General features: G+C 34.6%; 1 protein-coding gene across 20 annotated transcripts in view; it reads right to left on the minus strand.

The window, feature by feature from the left end:
- The window catches only part of LOC120308255 (collagen alpha-1(XXV) chain-like), an 82,412-nt gene that overhangs the window by 56,940 nt on the left and 4,548 nt on the right, over nt 1-20,924 (minus strand). For all 20 annotated transcript variants that reach the window (XR_005556810.1, XR_005556808.1, XR_005556811.1 and 17 more), the window contains exons 3-11: nt 20,395-20,430; nt 16,663-16,689; nt 14,933-14,977; nt 8,986-9,030; nt 6,447-6,473; nt 5,478-5,522; nt 3,679-3,711; nt 3,513-3,548; nt 3,203-3,247 (exon numbers count right to left, since the gene is read on the minus strand). Coding sequence is in view for 15 of the 20 variants with exons in the window: in XM_039344046.1 (XP_039199980.1) it covers nt 3,203-3,247; nt 3,513-3,548; nt 3,679-3,711; nt 5,478-5,522; nt 6,447-6,473; nt 8,986-9,030; nt 14,933-14,977; nt 16,663-16,689; nt 20,395-20,430 (339 nt within the window). In the remaining 5 variants the exon portion in view is untranslated. The remainder of the gene's footprint in view (nt 1-3,202; nt 3,248-3,512; nt 3,549-3,678; nt 3,712-5,477; nt 5,523-6,446; nt 6,474-8,985; nt 9,031-14,932; nt 14,978-16,662; nt 16,690-20,394; nt 20,431-20,924) is intronic.

Raw genomic sequence — 20,924 nt, forward strand, 5'->3', positions numbered from 1 at the left:
TCCAAGGTCGGTAAAATGAGGACCCAGATTGTTGGGGGCAATATGCTGACTCTGTAAATGGCTTAGAGAGGGCTGTAAAGCACTGTGAAGTGGCATATAAGTCTAACTGCTATTGCTTTTACATCATGGATCTAGCCATCAGATTGACTTGTTCTGTAATATTAATCAAATATAGTGCTATTTGACAGAGCTATTGTGAGTCAGAAAATTAAGGGTCTACAATTTTTTCCAACTATGCCATCCAAATAATCAGTTTAATTATAAAAGATGACAGTGAATAAGTATAGTTTCAAAGTGTATTTATATTTATGCAAAAAAATTTTCTATGCAAAAGATTTTGCAGAATTTCAGCATTTAACATTGAGTTGGCCACTGTCTACTGTTTGACTTTTTTGCTGTTTTTGAAAAAAACAACAATACAAGCTTGTTACATTCTTTTACACAACATAAAAGGGATATTCTAAAAAAATGTTGTTTTTGAGTTGTGTGTTCTCATCAGGTACTTCACTGAGAAAACAGAAAGTAAATGAGATTCTATCCAGATTAGCGTTCTTAATGGCATGTGAAAGCAAGTAAACAAGTAATTCCATTTCAATAAAGCATACCTCTGCAATGCAGCAGCAAAGAGAAAACAAAAAGATATCCAATCTGATTTGATTGGTGCGCTTATGGATTCAGAGGCCTTAATCTTCAAAAGCCAAGAATACAGACAGGTGCATTTTGATATTTCTTTAATGGGTAACTGTATGAATTTTTTCAAAGCGGATGGGAAGTCACCCCCTTCTCTCAGGCAAATACAGTGAAGATATTCTCCAAGTTCTTATTGATTCTTATTAGTTCAGTTTTTAATACAGAATGTCTATGAAGCTCATACTAATCATGAATTAAGTTTTATTTCTAATTTCCTTCTCAAAGAAACCAATGATTCTCTCACCATTCAGATTAGCAAAAGCTAGATGGATCAACATTCAATTTTTATTCAACTTTTATGATGAAACAAATACTTCCAATTGAGCTGATTAGGTCTATTGATTAAAATACTGGACCAGAAGCATGTAAGCGTGCTTTCTAGTCCTATTTTAGCCATGGAAGTTAACTGGACTAATCACTCCTCTTAGCCTTAGGAAGAAGGCAAATCATTTCTAAAAATATTGCCTAGAAATCTACAAGGACATTTCCATGTTCTTGCCAGGTGTCCTGCCTAGTTCAAAAACAAAACTAAACAACTCAAAACATAATATGTACTGGTGCAGAATAAGTTGTATGGCATATTTATCAGGATAAAAATTTGGGGGGGGGGGTTATTTCAAATTAGCTGATAAGAATAGAAAAGAAGGACTGATCCCAAAATGGAAAAGACTAGATAGTCCAGCTGAAAGAGGATGCCTTGAAAATGAGCTGCTATTTGGAAAGAACTGCTTTACTACTAAATTTAATCTTTTTTATAATATCTCTTTTCTTAATTTTGCCACCCACTCTATTTTGGTCCTCCCTCCTTTCTTTGTTGGTATTTCTAGTAGAAAGAGGAAAGCTCTGTGGATGCTTATGTGTGCATACTTGTTTCTTTGTAGGAAGAGTAGTATGAGCAAGAGAGACTGGTGGTATATAGAGATATAGGATAATGTGCCAGTATGTTGCATGTATTTCCAAGTTAATGAGATATAGACAATAGTCTATAGTCTAGCAAGTTTGCTAGAGCCTAGCATGACAGAACAGCACAAGCATGCTTGGAATAAAACTGGGTTTTGCCAGATTAACCTGTTCCATACTATGAAGTTTTATTTTGTATTGGTGTTTCACTGCTATAAAGATGAAGTGTTCTCTCGTTGCAGCTATGTTGAAAACTGGAGCTGGTCCAGAAATCAAAAGCAAGATTTTTGGAGGTTGCTTGCAGCCAGGAGTACAATACACTAGTACTGCAAGACCAGTACTGCTTGCCAATTTGTGTATATGGTTAGTTCTGGGTGGAGAGCCAGAACTAACCATATACCATTGTCTATATCGCAACAATAGCAGAGGCATAATCAATAAGGATACAGAAAAGGTCTTCTCAGCACCTTAATCTAGCCTGTAGAATTAGTAGATGTACTTTCTGTCAATGAACATATATCAGGAAGCAAGGGAGATAAGACTGTCAACAATTAGAGTCCATTATTGTTAGTATTGGTGAATGTTTTCTGCAATATATAGCAGGCAGTTCATTTTGCATCTGGAGACCATGCTTTTAATAACCATTTTTTTACTGAAATTTGCAATGATGCTGTCTGCCTCTTCACTTTTGTAAAAGAGTGCTTTTAAAAAGTTTATAGAGGTGAAGATAATTCACCCATTTTTTTTCAACTGAAGAACATAAAATTGAACTGTTAAATTTCAATGGTCCAATCTTGCAGAACTCTATAGGTCAGACATGTCAAACACAAGGCCCGGGGGCTGGATGCGGCCCGCGAAGTGGTTTCATGTGGCCCACGAAGCCCTCCTGGAAACAGTGAGGGAACAGCCCCCTCTGCCTTGGCCCTGGCCCAGGCCAGCTGGGAGCCAATGTACAATTTTGTGGTGACCATCTATGCTAAAACACATTCAGTCTTAGCTCCATAACCCCCCCCCCCGCATGGCCTGAGAGGATTCTCCAGTGGACCATGCCTTGGCACTTGCCCTGGTCCCACCTCCTTCTGCCAGAGACCCTCAGATCTATCCCACTCTTGCCCAGGCCCCCACAGGCACCCTTGACGCGAATGATGTAGAGCTGACCACATCCACCCAGTAGGCCACACCCACTCTATCTACACCCACCTAGTAGGCCGCACCCACCCTGGCCACATCCACCTGGCCCCCTGAGGGCAACCGCAATGCTGATGTGGCCCTCAATGAAATTGAGTTTGACACCCCTGCTATAGGTTATAAACAAAAAGGGGAAAGAACTATATGTAGCTCACTGGCTATAGATTACACAAAATAAAAAACTTAGCTACCCTTTCACTTCTCCAAGTATGGTTGATACCAAGTGATGATCTTAATGTATAGAAGAAAAGGTTTCAGGTATGTTAACAGTGGTCCAAACTGCATGTTAATTATACATGTCCCATATTTATAATAAAACTGTATAGATCAATGTTTCTCAACCTTGGAAACTTCTAAGACGGGTGGATTGCAATTCCTACAATTCTCTTGCCAGCACTGATATAGATAAAACATGTATATTTACCTTAATTCCAGGTAACCCAGGAAGTCCAGGAAGTCCAGGTTCACCCTACCAAATTAAATTATATTGTATTATAATAGAATATTACAATATTTTAATAGTAGGAAAATATTTCACAAATCAAAATATGTTCAGTATGTTGCCGCTACTTCTTACTTTATATCTGCTACTTAAAATACCTTCCCATTTAATACAGTGGGACAAAGTTTCAGTTTATTGGAAAGGACAGTATCATTTTTTATATACTACACGTCTGACAAATCAGATTTCAAATACATCTAGGAAACCAAAATTATTTATTTGAACACATTACCTTTTGTCCTGGTCTACCCGATTGTCCAGGTTCCCCCTAAACAAAGAAACAAATTATAAAGCAGGAGATTAAAATTAAAGGATGGCATTAACTTCAAGATAAGAAAGAAAATACAGAAAATTTAATTTTGGCATACATGTGAAAAAGTTCTTGTTACTCATATTACCTTAATTCCCGCAGCAGAAGATCCAGGATCACCCTACATAATAATAATAATGATAGTAATTAATGGAGGCAGAGGTTTACTTCAAGTAAAAAAAAAATACTGAAGAAGAAAAGCATACATTGGCTGGTTACATAAAAGGCAGCCAAGAACAAGCATTGATGGATATTAAAAACTGAGACTTACTGAATGTTCAAGAAACAAAGCATGAATATTGAACAAATGAAATAAAAAGCAGGACAGAATGCTGGCAAGGAAAAGTATTACATGGTCAATTTTTATAAAAGATTGAGGGAAAGTGGATACAGATAAAACCTGGCCATGACTTGAACACTGGAAACCGGATGGCTTGATTTTGGCTGCTCAGGTTCAAGCTAATGCAATCAAGACCAGATCTGAAAAATCATCCAATGATTCAAAGTGCAAATTGTGCAAAGCAGTAGGAACAGTAGATCATATACCCAATTTGTGTAAAAAAAGATTACACAAACTGACTATGAACAGCAACATAACACAGTCACCAAAATAACATTTGTAAAAATTAAAATGTGCCATTAATAAAAAAAATTAGTGGGAACATACTGTATAGAAAAAGTAATCCAAAATAAGAATGTTAAAATATTGTGGGATTTCCAAATACAAATACAAACTGATAAAATATTAGTCCATAAGACACCAAGAAAGCACTTTAAATTGGCTTATTATTTTATAAATGTTTGTGGGTCAAGGAGGAATAGAGACTTTGACTTTAACTGTTCTAGTTGAGGAAGAACAGCTTGCTGAATCATCTACCATTTGCAAAGCTCTACCAGCCCTCAGGGTGGAATATTGTATGTCCCGTGCAGGAATGTGAGAATTGGCAATGTATTCCTACTAAGTTTCACCTTTGAATCTCCTGTGTATTTGGTTAAAACTGATTATTTCAAGTGTGGGAAGGAAAGCTCTATAAATGCAAGCCAAAGTTACATACAGTCGAATTAGAATTCATGAGTAATATGTGGTGTTTGTCCACATGTATGTCTTCTGAAACAGAACAAGAAAACCAGGAAAGCCAAAGCAGAAAATTCTGGATTCAACAGTTACACAAAACAGGCTTTAGCCAATCTATATGAACTAAGGGATTTGTTCCCTCAATTTTTTATACTGTTGACTGAAGGAGAAAGGAAAAAGAAATGTGTTAAATGTCTTGTGTTCAAACTGTTTTGAGCTCATGATGACCCATTTCAGTTTGAAACAGTTGCCTGAAGCTCAGAGCAGACTTACCAATTTTACAAGAAATATTTAAATATCATAACAAGAAATACAAAGAAATCTGGGGAGGAGATTTCACAAGCCAGGAGATGTGACGGTAATTACTGACATTTTGCAGAAGAAATATTATAATAAAAAATAAAAGCCTCTCACAGTAGGAATCGGGTTTTGTGTAATAAAGAGTGAAAATAAAGTTCACTCTGAAAAAAATCCTAATAAATTGTCCCTTTTCAGCAATATTATAATGAAGTTTATATGGATGACATCAGTCTAATTAGTTATCACAAATAATACGATGATACTAAGGTTATAGTTGCTAAAAACCAAACCAAATGATTCATATTGATAAAACAAATTCTTTTGACTATGTCTTGCAAAAATTATAAAAATAAACATGTATGCATATATACTGGAACTACAAATTATAATTTTGAATATATCAGTTTATTAAATTTTATCATTAAAATTATAATTATTTTTTTAAAAAATGTATCTCTGTTGTTTTTAACCTGAATTTAAATGTACTTTGTGACCTTCTCTATAAATTGTACCTTTTCTCCAGAGTGACCTTTGGGTCCACTTTCTCCAGCATCACCCTAAATATCAGAATAAGTTCTTTTAAATTTTTTCTTTTACCAGTTGCTTTCTATTAAAAGCATCCTAAATTTATTTCTATTTACAGTTTTGAAGAAAAGTATAAAATTAGACCAAGGAAATGAACAAAAAGAGTGACAGAGTAATGGAAGAAAGAAGTGATATATTAGAAAAATCAAGCAATATTTCAGTCTTAGTCTGTACTGGCTCTGGCCTGTCTTCCTGTCACATCAAACTTGGTTTTTTGCTTAAGATTTTTTTACAATCATATTTATTGAAATTTAAAATTACAAAGATAAAAAAGTAATACAAACCAAGATTAATTTAAGCAAGAAAAAAATAGAAAATTAAAAAGGGGAAAGAATGGGAAGGGAAAGGGTGATGAAATGAATGAATGAATGTTCTCTAATATTCCAAGAAAACTCTTTTCATCCCGTATCTCCTCATTTTTCTATTGACAAATAATAAAACCTCACTTTTTATCAGAAAAAAATCTAATAACATTGGTTAGCTATTTTCAACATTGTTTTTCCTTTACAGAGTTTCATAAATCCCTCAAAATGTAGACATCTGAGCTGGCAACTTCCTGAAACTTTAGGCCTCAATAGCATCAGCTATACAATAACAGTTAAATGGTAAGCTTCAACTGTTTTTTTTTTTGTTGCCTTTTTATTTCCCTTTTTTGTTCCCTTTTCTTCCCATGCTTTGTTTCAACTCTTCCAGTTACAATGTGACTTACAACTTTTCAAAATGAAAATTCTGATTTTTCATAGTGTTTACAGCACCTTATGAATATATAACTTTGACCTGGGTGCTGTTTTCCTAAGTTCTTGCATAAAATGGAATGTATAAAAAGTTGTTGAACACTTCACAATTCAGTTTTGAAATTATTTGTTTGTAGGACTAAATAAGCATATATGTATTACCTTTTCTCCCCGTTGTCCAGGATCACCCTAATTGAAACAGAAGGCAGAAATAATGCATTTATTGTTCTCAAAGGACATTCATGCAGATCTATCAGACCTTTATGTATGACCATTGCATCTATTTAATAAATATAAATTTAAGGATAAAGATTGTAATTTTGACACTGATTCAAATAAAATATTTGGGCTACATTACTGTAATATATTTTTATGCAACTTTTTAGTTGGTTAAAATATTTTTTATTCATATGTAGCTTACTTAGTATTTTAAAACTTACAAAGCAAAGGACTTCTTGTGACTACGTAAAGCAAGGGTCCCCAACTCCAGGTCTCAGCCTGTTCAGAACTGGGCTGTGCAAGCGGCTGGCAAGCTTGTGCATGTGCACGAAGCTCCCCTTGTGCAAGCAGTGGCTGCTTACTCTCGCATACGAAGCTCCCCTCATCAAGTGCCAGCTGCTTGCTCTCTCACATGAAGCTCCCTTTATGTGAGCTTCATGTGCCCTTCTGCCACTTGCAGGCAACAATTCCCTCTCCCCCCTCCCCACTGGGACACCAAGCCAGAAAGGTTGGGGATTGCTGACATAGAGGCTCTAGGCTGATTCCTTTTTTAATTCCGCCCCGTTGTTCTGCCACTCCTTCTCCTACAGGTTGAAAAACTATAATCTTAAATAATTAATGGCTTTGTTTTGACTTTTTAATATCTTGCAGATGTATTCTCATACTCCACCAAAGACACCTTGAATTTACTCTTATATTCATAATGCTTACCGATTGGAAAGCAACTTTAAATACTCTGATTATGACTTAGGCAATTCATCTTGTTTTAACTTTGCCTCCATATAGTTCATTCAAACTTATCTAATTATTGATTTCTTGCACTTCTAAAATATAACAATAGAGAAACTAATTTGCTATTAATTGTCATCAGTGAAAGTCTAAAATGAGAAATGAGTGCTTGCCAAAGGCCTTTGTTCTTTCCTTATATATAAAGAACAAGATGATCATTTTAAGACCTTGCCCCATTCATAGAAGATCCAAATTCTGTTGTGACCCAGGACTGCATGCTAAAAACACATTAGCATGACCAATGTAATAAAAAAATATAGACTATTAAATCTAAGAGCATTTATATACTAGTGATAGAATTGTTTTTTTTCTTCTGATATATTTAGAGCCATTTTTTCTTGATCAGACTGTATTGATTCACCACCATACTTAAGGAATCCATGATGCTCTGTAAACTCTGATTCCATATGTTTAAAGAATAAAAGAATAGCTTCATGAAGGCAGATTTATCACTGATGTGACAAATTACATTAGTAATATGATTATTAATTATATTTTCTTAAATACTGTTGTATACAAAACTACAAATTACTACTACAACTTAAGCATTATATAGTAGAGAAATTTGCAACTATTACTATGTAATCTGTGTGACTACTCTATTTGCCAGATACAACTTTTAAGAAAACGTCAAGACTCTTCTTTTTCTTCTTGATCTTTATAATGGGATTTGGACAGTGGTTCAAATACATACTTCTTCAGTTAGACAAATCTCTTCTAATAGCTTTAAGTAAGTAAGTTAGGACATTTGGCAATTAATAAGACTAGAACTTATATATCTGCTTTGCATCAGGGCATATTCTTTGTCTATGTAGGTTAGTATTTTGATTATAAGCAGTTCTTCAGCGTTAAGATATGTGCATCCCTTTCAGTCCTGGCCCTTGACACCTTCTTAAACTGAAAACTGAGAGGGAGAATTGTATTGCGAATCAGGATCAAGATACGGTTTCTCAGAAACTGACTTAAAACTCATTCAGCCATATTTTCCCTCAATAATAACAAAACCAGTTAATGTATAATATGGAAACATTTAAATTCTGCAAAAGACATCTTTGGGTGGAGAACTAAGAAAATGAATGATCCTTTTCATCAAAGGTCAACCTTCTGTAAAGATGTGAGATCCATTTACAGAAAAGGCTCGTTATTTAAATCATACATGACTAGAGAAGAATCTAGGGAGTATGGTGGCTCACAAGGTTAGAATACTGGGTTAACGACCAGCAGGCTCATGTTCAAGACCTGGTTGCTACCACAGGATGAGATGTGCTCTCATCACATGCTCCAACTCCTGCCGACCCAACAATATGAAAGCAAGCGACTGTGACCAGATAAATGGGTACCACTTCAGTGGGTAACTTAACAGGGACATGAAAGGAACCCCCAATTGGGCATCTGCAGACAATGGTGATGTTACCACTCAATCTTTTCAACCCAGAAGTGCTTTGGCGCTCTCAACACAACTATAGTAGTACAGAAGAATCTTATAGGAATAGGCAATATACCCCATTTCTTCTTTTGATATAAGTAAAGTATATTTTACAATGTGTTTATGGACGATTGTTGTTCTACTCCCTATGAGCTCCACTGACAAGCTATTCTGCTACAAAAAGATGACTCTTAAAAGAACTGCAAAAAAAAATCATGTATAAAAATAGAGTGTGAAAAATTACTAGCCAGAATTTTATCTACTAACCTTAAGTCCAGAGACTCCTCTTTCTCCCATTGCACCAGGTTCTCCCTGAAATAATGACATTAAAAAATTAATTAAATTGAACTGGATCAGCAAATTTCACGCCTAAGTGATCAGTTCAAAAGTACAATAAGTGTTGCAATAAAAACAGAAATGAAAATGTATATGTTTCTTTAAAAATTTCCTTTATTATTTTTCAAAGAGTGGTTAATATAAAGAATTAAACTAATACGTAGGATAATTATTTTTTTTAGTAAAATTATGTAATAAATTTATTAATATTTGCCTCATCTCTATCATGAGCTGGCTCTTTTAAATGGAAAGGGTAAAGGTGTTTCTAATAGCATAGCATTAGATACAAATCTTAACAAATGCTTACCTCCACCATTATGAGTGGAGGTAAGCATGGACAATAATTAAGCAAGATTTTTTTTTTTTTTAAAAAAGACTACTTTAATATGGCTTATTAAATCCTTAGTCCTGGGTGTATCTGAGCTGATGTCTCAGAAATAACCTATTTTAAAGTATAAAATCCACAGATGGAAAGCATCTTTATTAACGTCATCAAAATGTCATGCAACAGCATGTAAACTGTTTACTCCTTTGAGATATTTTTGATAGACTTAAGTAAAGCAGCCCTCCCCAAATTGGGTATTTTCCAAATACTTGAAACTCAACTTTCATAATTCCCAAACAGTTGTCATATTCCTACAAGGGTAAGGATTCAGAGAATGATGAACTAGTTTAATCTGACTGAGGCAAACCCTCAATATGATTTCCCATATGAAAATGTAGTCCTGTTATCATCTCAGATTTAACCTAATTTTGTACTTCCTGTGTGGAGCTTTCCAAGGATCTGAAAATATTTTATTTTGCCAAAGCTTAGACCTTTTTTCAACTTCTGAAAAATAGACTCTGTGAATTCTTGTTGCAGTTCTCTTGACACAATATATAGCTCCAAAGTTGATTATAAATATCATAAAGAACAGCAGGAGAACTTACATCCATATGACCTAGTGAAGGATATTGTATTGATACTTCTCCTACCAGAATCAATGCCAATCCTGTTACATTACAAAATCTGTTGGCTAAGAGTCAGAAGAATCATTCAAAGGCTAACAGGCCAAAGCTTGTTATATGCTTTCATCAGTCTTATTAAAAATATTGTGTATCGGGCATATATGATGGAACATGAGAGAAAGAAGCTAAGCAAGGATGGGCCTAATCACTACTTTTGTAACAGAATCCCCCCCATCCCACCCCCAGAAAATAAGTAAACTATAGACCTTGAAAATATCATGGAAAAAAGCAATGGCAACCCACTTCTGTACTGTTGCTATAAACAAACACTGTACAGTGGATGCATTCATAACTTTCAAACTCAATTTGAAGCACATTTCCCCTTCTTCACTTGATAAAACAAGATTTTATCCTATTTCCAAATATAGATGGAGGATATTTCTTAGTTCAATTCTAGGAAATTGGAAGGGTTTCTTGCTGAAAAAAGGAAGATGTATAGAGTTCCACTAATTTATGCCAATTTATTTGTAATTTGTATTATAAGTAAAAAACGCCCCATAACACTAGATTTCTTTTAAGTTCTGTGAGCAAGACAGGGATAATGAAAAGTGGTCTTTTAGATATGTTCCTAACATTCTGAGCCAGAGCTGAATGAGAAATTTTCAATATACTTTTCCTCTCCCTTATTACCTGCCTGATACCTTAAATTATTTTTTCTAAGGCTGAAAAGCTTTTTTGTCCATCTGGCAAGTTAAGTAATACATATTTTTAGCAATGTTCTGAATGCTCAAAAAACCTGCTTGGGAACTTTCTGTACAAACTAAAGGCAGTGTTGTTTTCTACCTTTGGATTTGAAAATTCAATAACTCACTTTATGAAGAACCCCTTTATGTAAATACTCATTTCCCCTATGGAAGGGGAAAAAGAGCATGTCTACTGCAAAAATACCACATAAAGTAACACATATTCTTTGCTAAAAATTAGGAAATAAGCCAGTGTTTCCCAAACTTGACAATTTTAAGGCATGAGGACTTCAACTCCCAGAATTCCACAGCCAGCAACGCTGGCTGTGGAATTCTGAGAGTTGAAGTCCACATGCCTTAAAATTGTCAAGTCTGGGAAACACTGAAATAAGCAATGAAAAGTATTAGTAGATCTAAACAATACAATCCTATAAATCTAAGAGTCAAAAGAATGTAAATAGCCATGGTATTTATTTATTTATTTATTTTATTAGACGTATTTGTCACCCATCTCACCTCTGGGTGGCTTACAAACAATAAAAGTCAATGAAACAATAAAAAAAGAAATATCCATAACTGTAGTCATAATTTCAATTAAAACAAGGGGGAGAGAGGGAGCAAGATGCATGTAGGGGGAAGTGAGGTGCTTTTTACTCTATTAGTTACCTCCAGGCTCCAGGCTAGTTGGCACAGCCATGTTTTCAAGGCCTCATGGAAGATTAGAAGGGTGGGAGGGAATCTCACCTGGGAGGGGCAATGTTCCAAAGGGCAGGAGCCATGGCATAAGAGCCGAGGCTCTTCTCTTCTTTGACTGATGGAGTCTGCAGCATGCCTATTCTGCTGGCACAGGTGGGGGCAGGCCAATCCCACTGGAGGGAGATCCAATCCCACTTATTAATCTAATACAAGAGAATCTCAAAATCTCTTCACGCAGCAAGCTTTCATTAAATATGTTGCAGGTAGGTTTAGCTAATTAAAATGTCTAAATTACTAAAATGACTAAATATTTTCTAGTTGTGATTTTTTCTCTCTCTTTCATTTCAATGTGATTAAACAGGAATCAGTTCCATCACTGTAGGGCAAAACAAGAATGCAGCAAGATATTTTCTGGGCAATTGTCAAAACGATGCACAAAATGAACACAGTTACTATGGTTATATAGATGGAACCCAGTAGCAACTATATTTTTCATATGCATGAGTTTATTTATGACTAATTGATGCACTTGCTCATCTTTCTCTCACAACAGTTTTATGAGATAATCAAAACAAAGAGAAAAAGACTGGTCCAACCTCATTTGAATAAAGCATGCTAATCCAATGTGCTACATTAATCAGCATAATGATTTATTGTGATGTGCATCAATTTTAGAATTTGCCTTGCCAATGTGCATCATTTTAATAGTACAGTAAGTCAAAATTTATGTTACACACAGAACAAGTTAAGGTTGGGTCACACTTAAATATATCTATGAAATACTGGGCAATGTACATCTATGTAAAACAATGCAAATAATTTTTGATATTAGGCAATATCAAATTTTTGTTTTCATGTCTACATCTTTTTCTGTACTAAAATATTTTAATCTATGTACTCTTAAATATATAGTAAACTGACATAAAGGCATCATTTCAATCATATCATAAATTCAGTAACCATTGTTCATTTGAGAGGTCCATTTGTTAAACTTCATAGGAATGCTCAAGAATCTTGAAGAATACTGAGCTTTTTAATTTAGTCTTCCAAGTGCAGTTTCTGTGTATTCTAATCTACAGTGAATATTAGCAAATATACATGGAGAGGTTTAGAAATATAGAACCAAGCTTTCCTGAGCTTTGTTCTGTTTTAGTTTACAGAATCTTATTTTGAAAGAACTACAGATTCCTCAAAAGATCTTAATTCTAAAGTGAGAATACACAGCAGCAGCATCCATAATGCACAATGGAACTAAACTTATTTCCGCTTCATCTGGCATTACATCCTGCATAATAATATCACATATGTCATGAAACTGGCAAAAACGTAACTTTCCATCCTATCTGAAAGATTAAATAATTAAATAACAGCAAAGCACTGTCTTAGAAAGGCAAAGCTGCTACCAAACACAGAAGTCTTAAGATTTAAGATTTAAAAAGACCCCCACATCACTATTTTTTTGTCAGTATAAGCTCTCCCTTAGTTTAATGTGGCAAAGAAATAGTTTGCCTGGCCAAAAAAAAAAAAAAAAAGCCAAAACAAAACCAAACCCAAAGGATTTTAATATATACTCCTATGCATCCGAACATCTAATTAATATTGAAACACAAACTCATAAGGAAATTTGAGATTTGAGTTGAGAAAGTTTAAAGTTTCAAATTGTCCATAGCAATCTAGTTATAGGTCACAGAAAACAGAGTTAACACTGAAAAATGTTCACAGGAGAAAACAACTAATGAAGTCATTGGTGCTCTCTGTACCTGGTTGTTTGCTTGCAGTCATTTCATTACCCAACTAGATAACACTCAACATGGCTGATGAGTGTGGGGTTTGCTATACAGTAGCAAACAGTAGCTCATCATGCCGATGTTGGTTGGGGTGTCATTTTCTTCTTGGTGGGTCCTTGATTGGGGTATTATATTCTGTTTGATTGTTTGTCTAGTGTTAATCCCTTCTTATGGTGGTGTTGGCTGCTGGAGGGGATGTATTATGGTCTTTTGTTTCCTTCTTAGTTTTTTGTTGTCTCTTTTGGTTTGTAAATATGGTTTATTTCTAAATATGGTTTATTTATTATCTATATCTGTTGATGGTTGTTTTGTCTGAATACCAAGATTCCAGAAATTCCCTAGCATTTTTGGATTGGTTTTCCCTAACATTTTGGGGATTTGGAGTTGGCCAGTTGAAAATGTAGCTGAGTCTCTTCACACCAGAATGCATCCCCTCCAGTAGCCAATGCCCAGAATAATATATATATATACACACACACACTTTATCTGTAGGCATTCATTAAGGAAGACAGGCATCATGACATCGTGTTACAATATTGCCCATCAGAACAGAGCTATCTGCAGAAATACCCATAGTTAATTTATTATAAGCACAAAAGTGAAAAGTCTTTGGATTAAAAGAATAGATGAAGGAAACAAAGTTTAGGCTATTTTATGTATTTCAATGTAAACTGATGAATATTTTAAAAAGAAGTAGTATCTATGAAGACAACAGTTTGTACATTCATTATAGAAATTCTGCTATGCCAAATGTTTTTATTCATGCTAAGTTAATCTTTAATAATACAGTTTTATGAGGCCCATGATTTAAAAATCACTCTATCTAAGATGCAAGTTATTAAAATACCAATCTGATCAGCCAAGAATGACACACCAATTGCTATAAATTCTCATACACATTTTAAGAGAATTTAACTATTGTTGTTGGGGATAGATTGTCCTTGTGGAAGTTGCAATAACTTAATTTTATTAGGAAAATTTAAAGAAACATAAAATTACTGGAAATACTGGAGGGACTTATTCTCTATATATAATGTTGGATTGAAATATTTATCTTAGTTTAGTTTAAGTTTTAATGCAGATTGCCAGTCAAAAGAGCTGTGAAACAACAAAGAAAAATGTAATGTGAACTACCACATTAAAGAATTCTCACTAAGCCTTTATCACATTTTTTCGATAAAAGATAATTACCAAGAACCTAGGATCTCTCACTTATTTTCTCATGGAGCTGTATTTTAACTGATCTCTAGTTTTGCTTTCTGCCAAATGCATTGATTTCTGCTCTCCCCTCATTGCCATCCCCACAGGAGGGATTCATTGTTCTTCGTCTTTCTTACTTTGCTCTCTAACCTCCAGGTCATCAATAAAAGTTTAAACCACAGAGCAACACTGTATTTTCTAAGCTCCATTAATTTTATTTGGTTTTATACACATGGAACGTTGTATTGGATTGCAGTCATTCTAGTTGGACATTGTTTATTGTCTCTTGTGCCACAGTGTTTATCATTTGTATATACTTTTCTGGCCAAGACAAACTATGGACCTACTTTTTGCTTTTATGTTAGACAAAATGTCTTAATTTCATGGATTTGCAAAAATAATATTGTAAAATAGCAATCATATCCTGGGAGTAAGAGCCATTGAATTCAGTTAGAGTAATTTCTAAACAGATTAGGATTACATCTAAAAACAATAGTAATTTACCTGTTGTCCATCTGTTCCTGGGATACCAGGTGCACCAAATGAGCCCTGAAGAGAATCATATATCTGAATTTAGCAACATTATCAAACAGATCATGCAATACTTCACTATAGATGTTTATCTTTTGTAAATTATGAGATTTGATTTATACATTCAGCTTTCAATAGTGTTATTCTTTAAATTAAATATAAAGTATTATCCTTTTTACGTTATTGTTGTGTATTCTGTTTCAGAATTATGAAGCAAAGTTTGTGTGCTAAAACTGAATTCAATATTTAAAAGTTTCTCATAGTTTTAGAATATATTCCATATTTTATTTTTACAGAATTACTTAAATACCTCTAATTTTGAATATAGTTATCATCTACATGTTATCAATATGCTCCTTGCCTTTTTTTATAAAATACTGAACTCAATCACACATGCCCATTTTAAATAATACTATTAAAGAAAATAAATCAAGTTTATTTGATCCATTCAATGTGCTGCTACTTGTTGAAAGGTTTTGAGGTCTAATCTGAAACAAAAAAATCACTTATGAATGAAAATCACCTATGAAAATTGTTCTCTTAATTACCACAGCATTTACTTAATGCCCACAGAGTTCACTTAATGATCATGGAAAAAACTATTGAAAAATTGGATAAAATCACATGATGCCTCAACTTACAATCACAATGATGTATGACCATAATTCCAGGCTTAATTACAATCTATTGAACAGCTATAGAGCCTGCATGCCAAAAGTAGATACATTACTGAATAATTTTTATTAAGAATTTTTACTATAATTTTATATAATTATATTAAATATATTAAAATTATATATTTTAATATAAGTAGAATCTAATATAAACTAAACTTAAAGAAAAGAGACTAGAAAGAAACAAACCACATCGATTGCATTATGCTATTATAATAATATCTTATAATTTTATTTTGTATTTTTTAAAAAAGAAAATACTGCTTTCCAGTTATAATCAGAAGTTTTGCCCATTTTACAAGTAACAAATATTTTAGTTTCCTTTAATTACTTGTTGAACCTCTACAGTTTATGAAATGTCAATTATAACATTTTATTCTAAAGAAACAGTGCTCAAAACGATTTAGTTGGTGAAGGATGGAGAGAGAGGGGGATAAGTTGTCAGGCAGCTGCTTCAGAAAATTCGTTTGAAATGTTTTTTTATTCCTGCCGTATTTGTACTGGTGCAATGCTGCAGCCCATAAATTGTGAATTCACTCTTTCATTGTCAGTCCTGATGAATGTAAATAATATTGAAAACATTCACAGGAAGTCAGTTCTCTGGTTACTATAGAAATCAAATTATAGTGGCCAGCAATCAAAAATCCATATTTCAACAACACCTAGAATTTTTTTGTTCTCTTTATTTTTTTACATCATATGGCAGCAATCTATTCAAAGGCCAAATGAAATTCAAGCTGCATTTCCCACTATATTCAGAGTTTGGTTTCATTATTTTATCAATTATAGCAGCTTCTTTAACTGGTAAATTTAGCTAACAGAGTAAAAGGAAACATTGCCTCATCTCTATAACTAAGTGGGTTGGTGAGGAGTTGAGATTTTTCTTCTTCCTTTATAAAATAGAGCTCACGGACTGAACATCTGCTAGAGTATGTGGGATACAGTAGTGAAAGCCCTTTATGCCACCAGATTGTATCTTGGCACTAGGCAGCAAAAATCTTTCTTATCACGGTGTACTGTATACTATACCTTTTGTCCTGGAGGTCCCTGAGGTCCCTAAAAAGGAGAACAATGGAATTAACATAATAATGTAGACAATTTAACTAATTTAATGACTAACTAAAATTAATTAATTAATAATTTAATTTAAAAAAAATTAAAATAACTAATTAAAAACATGCCCTATTCTGCAACTGTCTATCTTGAGTCAAAGTCAACTGATGCTTCGTACATTAGGGAAAACATAAGTTTTGCAAAAATACAATAGGTATTTTTCTCTTCCTGAATATTAATTATGGCTTCTAGACCCCTTTCTTTTTCTTTGGTTATCTTCCATATCAGTGGTGGTGAACCTATGGCACGTGTGCCAGAGGCGGCACGCGGAGCCCTCTCTGTGGGCACATGCACCATGCCCTGGAGATGGCAACCATCCCTCTTCAACCAGCCACCTGCTAACTTGCCCACACGTGGCTGGATGCATCCCAGCATGGCTGGTTTCCCTCCCCCCTATCTAATCCCTCCTGGCCTTGCATGCTCTCCTTTTTCCTGGGCACGACCCACTGCATCACCTCCTCAGCTGTCGGCCATCTGTCCAGCTCAGAGGCGGCTTCTCTGAACTGCTGGCAATGGGCTGCGGAGCCCCAGAGTGTGCTGGTCGAGGGACCGGAAGGCTGTGGATGCTGACAGACACTGTTGGCTCCCATGCGCTCACTGGCCTCTGTGTGTGGGGGCTGATGGTGTCAGGCAGCAGCTGCCCTCGCCCCTGCCTCGCCTTGCCCTGAGACAATGGCACCCCAGCCCTGCTTTGCCTTGCCCCGCAGAACGAGTTTCCTGCCCACTGCCCCACCTGCCAGAGACCTCCTGGATCTCCCTGAACCTTGCCCGGCCCCCACAGACATCCCTCCCCCTGAGCAACATCAAGGTGACCATGCCCACCTTAATCACACCCACCCAGTCTGCCATGACCACCACAGCCATGCTCACCCAGTGGGCCACACCCACCCGGCATCCAGTAACAAATAAGTGGGTTTTAGGTTGCAGTTTGGGCACTTGGTCTCTAAAAGGTTTGCCATTACTGTTCTATATTATACCCATTCTCTGTGTTACTGTATCACTGTTCAAACAAAATTGTTAGTAAAAAATTTTTTTTATAAACTTCCACATTATAAACTTGATTGGCCAAGTATTTCAACCATAAATGTGAGCAATTAAAGTGAGGAGGAAAAGTTTACCTTTTATTAATCAAATAATAGTGGAGGTTGCAATAGGTAATATGAAGGCAGTGAAGAAAACAGAACTTTCATGAATTAAATACAGAATTAGGGCACCGTTTACCTTAGTATTATGTGTGGACTGAAGGCTTATAGAAAACTGCAAATCAGGATTGTCTCTTAAAATGGGATTTATTTAGGCTGTTATGATTGCTCTTTTAACTAAGGAGCAAGATAAAACTTGTTAATTAAATATAAAAATAAACAATGCACTATTGTGCATGATTTGGAATACAGTAGGTTCTCTAAAAATAACCTTTTCACTTATTACAATATTATAACATAATAGTGACATATTTTTCTTTCTGTTCCCAGAGGGAAATGAATCATATACACTAAAAAAAGGTCTTTCTTCAGCAAAAAGGCTGCCTGCAGCAGTTGTGGCTGAATATGCCAACTGTAATTAAAACCACCCTCAGAATGCATTTCACCATTTATTCATACTGACATGTGTTCCTTGCCCTGTGAACCTGAAGCTGAGTGAGTTGAGTCAAACACTAGCTATATTCTGGAAACTCTCTAGATGGCCATAGAAGAGGTTTAGTGCTTCAAATCATGAAGACTTCGCATTTTATTTATTTATCACGTATTTATAACTTTCTTTCCTGCCTATTTTTCTTCAGACGTTTAGAAAGAACAAAGGAATGCAATCTATTAATATATATACAAACTGACTTGACAGGCTAGGTGAACAGCAGAGGATACAACGCTACTTTTAACAAGTATGTTGCATGGATATCTTGCAGCTTTTGTGGAAGGAACATTTTAAAAGAATGTATTTTAGCATTTTACATATTTTGTTCTTGCATTTTTGTTTTGTTATTGGTTTATTTGGTTTTCTTGCAATATTTTAATAATAGTTCTAACAATTTAACATGCTGTTAAGAAATGGTACCCAATGTTAAACGAACAGGGACAGTTGTCCTGTGTTTTATAAGTAAGTGCTCTGGATCTCCTGAAGGTATCAAATTCAGCACAAGATCTTAAACTTGTTGGGTAATGCAATCAAACAAAACTTTTTGTTATCAAATTTCAATGTCCCTTAATAAACATATGACTGAAAATTCTGTTTTTATGTTGGGAATCAGCAGTTTTTCTCCATTTTTACCAGGTAGCAGAAGATATACCTCTTGTAGAAAAAGAAGTTTAAAAACAATAAAACAGAAGCAGTTCTTTAATGCCTTCCGCAATTTAACATCCTCTTGATATATGTAGGAGTTCAGTAGACTGAGCCCAAGGCAGGATCAAATGTGTTATAAGTTTGGAATCGCTACACTCCCACAAGAAATCCCAAGTCCAGTCCCCTATGAATTCTGTTGCCAATTTGGCTTGATCGTTAATAGATCAGATTCTTGTGTATAGGTTCCATGTCATAAACAGCCATTTGGACAGCCATTTGTCTGAAATGGTATAGGGTTTCCTGCCTGAGCAGGGGATTGGACTAGATGACCTCCAAAGTCCTTCCAATTATTATTATTATTATTGTTGTTATTATTATTATTATTATTATTATTATTATTATTATTATTAACATTTAGTGCCTTGAGCTCAACTCCTATGCCTGGTTCTTGCGCCTAACAATATGTTAGGCAACAACTCCAAGTTCTAGGCAGCATATGAATTCTGGGAATTGTATTCTAAAGATTTCTGGAAGACCCTGGTTGTAAATGTTTTTAGTAACAAGTAAAAATCTGATAACATATGGAGTTTGTGAAGGATTAAAAACTATAAATCTGATATATTTAATAAATTTGGAATCACGTTTAGGTCCAAAGAGTTAAAAAATTATTTGTTCTGCTAAATAAAAGTAATATTTTTTTCAAAAGTGAGGAAATATCATTCTTCACTACATGGTTTCACATCTCATGTATAAATGTTATACCTGAGACTCTTTGAGTGTGAGATGGGTGGTACCTAAATTTGATAGATAGATAGATAGATAGATAGATAGATAGATAGATAGATAGATAGATAGATAGATAGATGTTGTTTTAATCTTTTTCAATGAGCAGAAACAAAAAGTTGTATCACTTCTTTAATTTGCCAAACATAACTACTGAACATTTTACATTTTCCTTTGAGGAAAGAAATTGTTGGTTTCAGTTATGGCACCTTTGTTCTAGAACAGGGTCCTTCTAGAAAGCATCCTGGCTTCAGATGGCCTTCTGAAATGTAGTGAAGCCTGAATGTTTTTAAAGATTTCTGGCCTATCATTGTTCAGCCCCAGTATTTTAGATTATGCTCTTTAGTACTATTACTTTTATTTTGATTTGTTATGAATTTGTATTATATGATTAGATTAATGACGTTGGATTTTTAAAATTATTATTACTGTTATTAATGAACGCTTTTCACATTTATGTCATTTCACGTTGTTGCATGTCATTGTGAAACTACATGGTTTGGAAGCAAATATATTTAATGAACAATTATCCTGGTAATGAGAATATATCTTCTACCAAACAGAAAATGAAAATATAAACATACTTACCACCAAACCTTGTTCACCTGGTTTTCCAGGTTCTCCCTTAAATGCAAAATAATGTTATAGAATATATAATTAAAAAGGAGATGAATAGACAAAAATGATACCAGCATAGATCCACTAATAGCTATTTACTGTAAAGGTTATATGATGCTTTCAGGGGTCTTACATTGCCAAAGGGAAAAGTTACTGCACTCATGCTTTTTTTGTATGTGTCCTAAACTCTGTCCAACTCAAAATACACTAACAAGGATAAAACAAGATAACAGGAAAAAAAAGCAGACAAGAAACCTTATGTAGAAGGAGGGAATCAAACCCCCACCCCCCCCAAATTTCCACCAATGTCTAATATCCAGAGAAAAGGGCACCAACCATCCTAGTCTTAGGCCCGGGAGAACAACCAGATCTTTATGGAATTTTGGAATGGCACACTTCCAGGGCTCTGATAGATTAGATTGTTTAATCAAATTTTTATACTGTTTAATTGAATTTTGCTGTGTTCTAATTGTATCCACATTTTTAATGAGGTGTTAAAT

Source organism: Crotalus tigris, unplaced genomic scaffold (assembly GCF_016545835.1).
Source record: "Crotalus tigris isolate CLP2741 ecotype Arizona unplaced genomic scaffold, ASM1654583v1 scf7180000017887.1893490, whole genome shotgun sequence".
Lineage (NCBI taxonomy): Eukaryota > Metazoa > Chordata > Lepidosauria > Squamata > Viperidae > Crotalus > Crotalus tigris.